This window comes from Pinus tabuliformis, chromosome X (genome assembly GCF_031772625.1).
Source record: "Pinus tabuliformis cultivar Carrire ecotype Pingquan chromosome X, CPIR1, whole genome shotgun sequence".
Classification (NCBI taxonomy): Eukaryota; Viridiplantae; Streptophyta; class Pinopsida; order Pinales; family Pinaceae; genus Pinus; species Pinus tabuliformis.
Genome location: NC_142308.1, coordinates 1,224,713,857 through 1,224,723,686, shown reverse-complemented (window position 1 = coordinate 1,224,723,686; position 9,830 = coordinate 1,224,713,857). Strand labels below are relative to the sequence as shown.

General features: G+C 33.5%; 1 protein-coding gene across 1 annotated transcript; it reads right to left on the bottom strand.

Annotated features, from left to right (window-relative positions):
• Positions 1–8,778: 8,778 nt before the first annotated feature.
• Positions 8,779–9,432, bottom strand: LOC149144382 (uncharacterized). Its single transcript, XM_089452139.1, has one exon. It carries the CDS (start codon positions 9,430–9,432, stop codon positions 8,779–8,781), a length of 654 nt encoding a protein of 217 aa, XP_089308265.1.
• Between the last annotated feature and the right edge of the window lie 398 nt (positions 9,433–9,830).

The following is a 9,830-nucleotide window of genomic DNA, read 5'->3' as shown; positions in this document are numbered from 1 at the left end:
AAAATAGATGTATTGATTTCAATGTAGTTGTTGATTTCTAATCCTATTTGATCACATGCACTATATGCATTGATTTCAGTGTAGATGTTGATTTATAATTCTATTTAATACCTTACACTAGATGCATTGATTTTAGTGTCGATGTTGATTTCTACTTCTATTTGATTGCTTGCACAAGATGCATTGGTTTCAATGTAGATATTGATTTCTAATCCTATTTGATCGCTTGCACTAGATGCACTGATTTCAGTGTAGATGTCAATTTCTAATTATATTTAATACCTTACACTAGATGCATTGATTTCAACGTAGATGTTGATTTCTACTCATATTTGATTCATTGCATTAGATGCATTGGTTTTAGTTTAGATATTGATTTATAATCCTATTTGATTGCTTGCACAAGATGCATTGATTTTAGTATAGATGTTGATTTCTAATCCTATCTGATTGTTTGCACTAGATGCATTTCTTTTTGTGTAGATGTTGATTTCTGATTTGATGCAACAAGATGCATGATGTACATTAATTTCAAAGTAATTAGATTAATAGTGTGCATTGATTTTAGTGTAAGCACATCTCTACCTCCTCCATGTATATCTCTATCGCCCATTGTCTCTCTTCTCTATCTCTCTATCTCAGCCCCTAAACATACACCCTCTCTCTCCATATCTATCTATCTCTCTCTCCCTCCTTCCTTTTCCCCTCCCTCTCTATCTCTTCCCCTTCTCTCTCTCTCTAACATTTCTCTCTCCATATCTATATCTCTTCCTCCCTCCCTATCTTTGCCTCTCTCTTCTTCCCTCTCCCCTCCTCATTTATTTCTCTATCTCCCCTTGTCTCTTCTTATCACCCCCCAAAACATACACACACTCTCTCAGTGTAAGCACATAAAAATTATTCAACCATAAATAAAATACTTGAATTTTCATCCTAAATAAAATGTTTTCTTACCCCAAATGTTTTCTTTTTGAAACTATAAACTATTTATAATTGGGTACATTCTTATTATTCCTATTTTCCATTATTCAACATTGTTAATTACTTTGCATTCAAACGCAGTAATAGAAAATATCTACCATTGAAAATTATTTGGGGTTTAACACTCCATAAGTGACAATGATTGAATTTGGAGAAAACTACTATTAATATTGGAGAGCAATAGAGACAAGCTATGTTGTTTACTACAATAGCTCAAGTTAAATATTTGAATGGTCTATGATTCCAACTACTCTTTTCATATGATCGATATGAGAAATGGAAAAAAATAGTTTCAGATTGATTGCAATGAAGGTTGTTTATAATTGAATATATTCTTAGTATTCACATTTTCTATGTATCAAAATTGTTACATTGACACTTTCATCATTCAAGTTACTAACAATCTCTCTCATCTCAACAAATTGATGTAACTAAGCAAATTTTAAATTAAATTGACCAAATTAATCTTATACATATTTCACATATTTAAAATGATCAAAACAATTAGATGTTCAACAAATTTTGTATGACCACACACGACTAAAACCAACCTAGATCCATCTTAGCACCAAATCTGTCAAGCACTGAGGGGGATCAAATCTCTCAAGGTGCAAACCTTTCCTCAAGTTTTGCACTCAAAGAATAGGTTTTCACCTCGAGAGATTTAATCTCGTTAAATATTTGAATGGTCTATGATTCCAACGACTCTTTTCATATGATCGATATGAGAAAATAGAAAAAAATAGTTCCAGATTGATTGCAATGAAGGTTGTTTGTAATTGACTATATTCTTAGTAATCACATTTTCTATGTATCAAAATTGTTATATTGACACTTTCATCATTCAAGTTACCAACAGTCTCTCTCATCTCAACAAACTGATGTAACTAAGCAAATTTTAAATTAAATTGACCAAATTAATCTTATACATATTTAGCATATTTAAAATGATCAAAACAATTAGATGTTCAACAAATTTTGTATGACCGCACACCACTGAAACCAACCTAGATCCATCTTAACACCGGATCTATCAAGCGCGAAGAGGGATCAAATCTCTCGAGGTGCAAACCTTTCCTCAAATTTTGCACTCAAAAAATAGGTTTTCACCTTGAAAGATTTGATCCCTCTCAATGTTTAATAGATCTGACATTAAGATAAATCTACACTGGTTGTAATAATTTTACAAACTTCAAAACTTTCAACAATAAACCATTTTGCTAAATTTTTTAAATATATTTTTAATTTTAATATCATAAAATTTACTTATCCATAATTGTTATAAATTATAAATTTATATAACTACTATAATTATTTTTAAGATATTATAATAAAGCTAATGGACTAAAGAAAAAGAGACCATAAAAGTATTCTCAAAGGACAATTTAAGATTATAATGTTTCACAATAAAAGGGAAAATAAGTCAAACTTAGGGCTGTGTCTCACAATTTCAAATGATAGCACGTACACCCAATGATATGCCAGGAAAAGCTATACTAATGCAAAAGAAAAGACAAACTGCCCTGGAGTGTGAATGGAAGAGTAGGTCACTTATTAACCAAAATGATATTTATCCATAACTCTTATTAAACAAAATGATATAAATACAAATTTTAAGAGTATTATTTATGTAAATTTGTGACAGCAAATGAATATGATATCATTTTCATCTCATCAACATGAAAGCTTTGTTTAGGGTTGAAATTTTGTGTGATGGTTTAAAATGATACTTTATTTTGACATGGTCAGCATGATTATCATTAAATAAAATAAAATAATGATTATAATTGTATGCATAGGGTATTGCTCACTTTGCAATATAGTATAATAAAGCAATGGGACAAAGTACGATGGAAACATGTAATTAAAACTAGGTTAATAATTACATTGTCTATTTTAGGAAATGAAGTATTATTTGTTGAATTATAATGTTCTATATTTCAAGGGAGAGAAACATTATTGAGCGAAATCTTAATGGTGTTGTGCGATAGTATTTTATGGTCCTTTGATTGAGATCGGTTAATATTATATTTATTATAAAAAATATAGAATTATTTTGATGGATGGCTGTGAGCGAATCTTAATAGTGTTGAGCCATAGTAGTTTATGGTCCTTTGATTGAGATGGGTTAATATTATATTTATTATCAAAAATATAGAATTATTTTGATGGATGGTTGTAAATATGTTTAATATTAGAAATAATGGTGAATCTGATGTTTTTATAATTGGTAGAAAAAAAATTAGAATAAAAATGATGGTAAGTTATGAAGTGAATGTGTAAAAGAAAGAGATGGTGAGATTTAGGATATGATATATATTTAATGTGGAGGTATAAGTGATGAGACAAAATAACAAATGGATATGAAAATGGAATATTTACCTCAATGCATGTCCCATAAATAGCAACAATTATTAAAGAATTTTGTTATGGAGAAGTTCCGTAAGTGTATATGGGGAAAAGAGTTGGGTAGACAGAAGAAGTAGTATGTTCAGGAATACCCCATTTGTGATCTCTAAAAAAAAGAGTACACTAGAGCCAACATTCCGTTTAGAGCAAAGATTCTTATTGCTTAATTAAGAACTAACTCACATAAAATTCGGTGTGAAATGGGATGATGGAAGAGACCTAAAGAAGCTTGGGAAGAACGAATGTGTACATTTTTCACTTCTGGGGCACTAGAATCAAAAAAGCATTTCATTTTGGAATTTGATGCTTTCAGAGACATCGAGGACAATTATGGTATTGTGTTAGCCTCAATTCCCTGACATTTTCTTTTCACTGAGGGGACTATTAGAAGGCTGGGTCAACTCATCATCAATTTGAGTGATAAAATGATTGAATTGGAAAAGGAATTCCTGACATTGTCTTTTCACTAAGGGGACTATTAGAAGGTTGGGTCAACTCATCATCAATTTGAGTAAGAAAATGATTGAATTGGAAAAGGAAAAAAACAGGGAGGTTGGTAGTCCCATTCATTCATTTAAGATTATATATTTAGAAAATTTAAGCTTTTTATTTAAAGATGATATTTTTTTTTCCAATTTACAACTGAGTTTCGCTGCCTCTTTCTATCCTCAAACCTCCCTATGAGGTTTGAACTTGAGACTTAGTAGGAACTAAACTCCACTCAAACCAACTAGTCTACACCTCATCAATAGTAACCTAACCTAGTTACTCCTAATACAATGTATAATACATGAGATTAATCGGAAAATAAATAACATATCCAATAAATAAAGAATTTAAAATACTTTTTTGTTTGTTTGTCAAGTTGTTTGTGTCCTCGAGAGATGACTAAGAGCTTAACATTTGGCTTGAGAAATCGTGACCCAAGGGGATCTAGGTTGTCAAAATCACCTGACCATTACACCCGGCAGGGGTTGCACCAACCCTTAACATGATTTTAGTTTTGCCCACAAAATTTCAAATCAATAACCATCACAAAGTGACTTAACAATACACCCCATCACCATCTATTCTACACCTTGTAAACAAATTTAAAATACTTTAAAAATAAATAAAATTTAATAAAAATCCTTCCAATTCAAATAATAAAAAAATTATACATCTAAAATAATAATATTTTTATAACTATCTTATATTTAAACAAAATATTTTATTAAAATATTATATTTCATATATATATATATATATAATATGCAATTTAATAATAATTATATTATTCACCCCCACACATATATATATAAAATAAAAATACCACATCGCATTGAGTCTCATTGGCATGAACGAAGGTATTCAAATAGAAGTAAGACCCACTACCAAATCAAACATTTATCATAATAAACATTTGGAAGATATTTCTTTTCAAACTTTAACAAAATCTCTAAAGTTAATAAGACACAGAAACCCAAAATACTTTTAAGATAAATAAAATTTAAAAATAATTTTTCTAATTCAAAACGTATATTATATATATATATATATATATATATAATAATAATTTATCTTTTACTATATATTAATTAAATAATAAATATAATATCATTAAAATAAAATAACATAATAGAGTGTCCTATTGGCATAATGAAAGGTGTCTCGATAAAAATAAGAGAGACCACCAAATCAACCATTCATCTATTAATAATGAATATTCGAAGGTAATTATATTCAAAATATTTGAATAAGCTTTAAGTCACACGTTAATTTTTGGCTTAAAAGGCTCTTCAAACTAGTTCCAATGTATAGCACCCTCCAACTACTTCAAAAAAATATGTAAAATATTAAACCTTAGTTATTTTTAAACATGTAAAGAGATTAGTGATGACATGTTCTAATTCATATTAGAAGCTTCACACTTATGCATCATTTGATTCAAATACCTTAGCTAGTAAGGTCATTTATAAAGTTTGTGTAGAATGGGGATCATTTATTAGTATTTTGATGTCAACCATTTGATAAGAGATATAAATAATTGTTGCGTTATTATTTTATGTTTTAAATAATTATTAATTAAAATATATTAGTATATTAATAATAAAATTTGTTATAATTTTATTGGTCACTCCAATTTAGTGAAAAGAAATTTAGTTCAACTTATTTTAGGTGTGGGTGAAATGTATATTTTTCATTTTTTGTTTATATAGATTTTCCAAAAAATAGTAAATATTATAGGGTTGGAATTATATATTTGAGTTGTTTTTTTTTTTTTTTAATTTTTTAATTTTTTAATTATGAACTTACAATTATCTCATAATTAAGAAGAAAGTTCATAATGAGTTGGGAAAAGCTCATAATTGAGCATGAAATATATGCATGATTTGTAATTGTTTAGTTTACATGTGATGAAGTTTATCTATGACTTGGATACACCCAATTCACATGCCATCAAGTCTAACTTCTCGTGACCCTAAGTGTGTAGATACATCCTCTCAGATTTACGAAAAGTCTATATAACTAGATCTTCTTAGGCATGGAAGGGAGGATAAAATATTGAGAGTACCTTGTCATGTTGCATAAATACTACTAGACTAGGCCTTCTCTTGCTTCATGAATGAGCTCAATTTGTGAGTCAATCAAGGGAAGACAAGGAGGAAGGGAACAAAGGTGAATTCTCTACACTTGAAAGTATATTTGTTTATGGCACTGTTGTTATACATGAAATGACAATTTGGTTTCCCTCTCTACATTACTTGTGTCTATGAGATCATATGGTATCTATTATGATTAGATATTTTGTGCAATCTATCTTTCCTTCTAAAAAAGGAAAACACATTGTCATTGTTCATTTTTGCATGTGTTCAAGTGTTGGGATCAAGGATTTGTATCAAATCTCTAAAGTGGACTAAGGTCTCTAGTTGCTGCAATTGGTTTGTTATCTTCATCAACATGCATGGAATATAATGTATGTTATCACTCTTATCTTTCAATTATATGAAAGGAAAAGGTTGCAATCAATCTAAGACGCTGAATTATTCATCTTGTCCACTATTTGGTAGATCATGAGGAGAGATATGTGGGGCAATAGTCCCTTTTCCCTAAGCATAATTTAGGAAAATAAAACCAACGACTTGATTGGGGATAAATACCTACTCTTTGTGTTCTCCTTCTTTTTGTATATCCCTTTCTTTTGTTTGTTCTTAAGTGGTTGTTTTTCAATTGTGATCTCCTCTATGACTATTTTAGCCCAAATTCATAGCCTGTGACTCAGATTTGAGTCACACTCTTCTTAAAAACTTGAACTAAGGATCCAATTACTCCTTGTCAGTGCATTACATAACAACTTTCTAGCCACATCTCTCCATGATCTCATCCTGGGGGTGACTAGTACACAACCTACCTTCTTTGTGGGGGAAATAGATCCCATAAGGTGCACAAAAAAAAGGGTCATAGAGTGCAAGAAGCACTCATTTTTCATGAAATATTTTCTAGGTTTCTTTCTTTTGAACCCAAGGGAGTCTATTATTTGTAAAGATACCCTTAGGAACTTCCTTTTTGATGGAATTTTTCATGATTATTTTCATGCTATAAAGAGGAAAAAGGAAAATTTACACTTTGTGATGTCGAATGTTGGAGGCATTTTTGAGAAATTTTTGATTTGATTTTTTGTTTTTTTGTTTGAGCTTGTATCTTTTATACTTGACTATGGAAGGGTTAAATATATTTGAGATCTAATCCACAACCCTTTTTCTTAAGAGATTTTTTTAAGCCATATATAATTTCCATGTTAACTCTTATCACCAAAAAATGATCACCTAGCCATTTCTAACTAGGTGGATTGAAATACACCATGTAGGATTAATTTTACCATAGTAAAATAACTTTCACCATGAGATATAATTTAGTAAACCATTTTTATTAAATTATTTCTGATTAAATTTATAAAAACCCCATGAGAATAATTGAATAAATCATTATTTATTTAATTTTCTCTGGGAATAATTATTAAATCATTATTTGATAATTTTTATTTTTTTTAACACGATCGGTTACTTATGTATTATAAAAACTTCAAGGAACAAGTCCTGTTACATAAGATAGAGGGAGCAGAGAGGGGAGGATCCAAAATGGGTACGCAGACCCTTGATCCTTGTTGGTGGACTTGTGAAATGCAGTTTGAAAAAGATAACGGCTATATTGCCGTACAAACAGGCCTACTAGAAAACAAAATTTACAAGACATAGATCAAGTTACAGCTGCTGGTTGACAGAATCATCGGGCTGAGGCTCCTTTTTTGCGCTGGCCCTTGTCGAGGCCTCTGCTTGCATGCTCTGAGTTATTGATTTGATGTGAGCAATGGCTTCTTCCATATGGTTGCATTTTTCCTTGAGACCTTCGATCTCCGCTTTCTGTTTCTCCAGCTTTTTTCTTTTTGATTTACTATCAGCTTGGAATTCCTCCTTGAGGTCGTTGAAGTGCTTTACGAATCTTGCTATCATGAAACAGTGAGCTTTGCATAAGGTGCAGCTACTGTTGGTGATTACTCGCTCCAGGGGGTTCTCAGCTGGATCACGGTCTGCTGGATTCTCGGCCATTTCAGAACCTCTCTTGGGGGGAGCTTGAAGGAGATGATACAGAGGGGAGAAACAGGGGGAGCAGAAGGAAGAGGGGGGAAGGGGAAAAGATGAAGGGGAGAACTGGCAGTGAGCGCAGGTCTGAGAGGGATCGAAAGCAGCGAGGAGGGAAATGAAAAGAGGAGTGTAGAGCAGAGGGGCGGATGAAACCGGAAGGCAGGAGAACGCTGTAGGAAGAGGGCGCTGGTTCAAGCAAACAGTGCTCTGGTTAGCAGGAAAACATAACAAAACCTTAAGAACACAATATTTACCACTGTAATCGGTTGAAGGCAGCCTCCTGTCAAAGCTGAACGTAATGCGACATCTGGTACTGAGGAGCTCCAGAAACTTTCTGAAATGAGTCGATCCTTTGCGCTTTTGAAATTGAGGAGCTGTAGCTCTGAGCTGAGCGAAGAATGAGGATCTCTGAAGCATATAAAGCAGGTTGAGAGGCTGATCGACCAAGTCTGTCGTGTGATACGCAAGGATTTGGCTGGTCTTGAGATCAGGCCTTGGATTTTTTATGCAGTCGGTGAAGATTTTGATGAGACATACGCCTAACTTCTGCTTGGAGATGTCACGGGGATTCTGAGATATCTTGGACCCGTACCTGTTCATTTTGGCAGCAGAGATTTCTTTTGCATCATTCAAGGTGAGGAGGGGGTCGGTGTCAGAGAGGGTGAAGGCTGCGGGCGGCTTGACAAGCTTAGGATAGAGAGCAGGAAGAATAGTATGATTACTGAGGTGACCGATATTCAGAGAGTTTGCAGAATGGTGGATCAAGCTACGGGATTGGCTTATCATAGGTGGTATCGTTTTCTCTGACTTGTCCAATGGGTCTGTTGGTTTCCCTGGTGGCGAATGAGTCAGCTTCTGTATTATTGTCCCTCAGGACGTGCTTGAAGGTGGTGTCCCCTGAATGACTGATGTTGTCCATGATCCTTAGTTTTATATTGCTGAGAGCCGCTTTTTTGAACTCTCCCCCTATAGCCATAGCTGCAATTACAATTGCCGAGTCTCCCAGGATGATTGGGTTCTGAATTCTCATCTGTTTCAGAATGGTTGTGCCTAAGAGGAGGCTGTAAGCCTCGGCCATGTTGTTTGAAATTTGACCCAAGCCCCATTCATATGTTATAAGAGTTTTGCCATGCTGATCCTTTATAATTCCCCCTGCCCCAGCTTTCCCCAGATTATTTTTGGAGGCTCCATCAAACTGAAGAGTGGTTCGTTTTTGTGCTAGAATCCATTGACTTATATCCTCCTTGGTACCTCTAAGTTTCCAGTTGTTCCTTCTCTTGTCTGCTTTGAAGTGGGATTGCTTGTTCTTGTCGTAACTAAGACAGAATTTGTTGAACCAGTCATTCTCATCTTTGTGCCAGCTGGATCGATCTGGTTGAGAGACGGAGTTGGCGCTTATTGTATCAGAGACAAGAGCCATAGTTTTTGCCAAGGTGCGTGCTGGGTTTGGCTTCTGGTTGTTGAAGATACAATTGTTCCTGGTGAGCCAGATTTTCCAGCTGAGCGTTGAGGGGATGCATTTCCACAAGCGAATGATAGGGGCCTTGTTTTTCTTAGGATAAGGGTAGCATTTCTCCCAATTTTTGTGTAAAGAGGGAAGCTGGTCGAAGGTCTCTCCTATTTTCAAAGGACTGATGAGCTGATTCCAACAGCTTTGGGCATAAGGACAATCGAAGAAGAGGTGTTGGCTGCTTTCCTCCTCAGCACGGCATAGGCAGCAGATTGAGGGGCCAAGTATACCTCTTTTTTTAAGATTCTCGGTTGTGAGAATCTTGCCTTTGAGAAGGGCGCAGTTAAAAAACTTGATCTTTGGCAAGC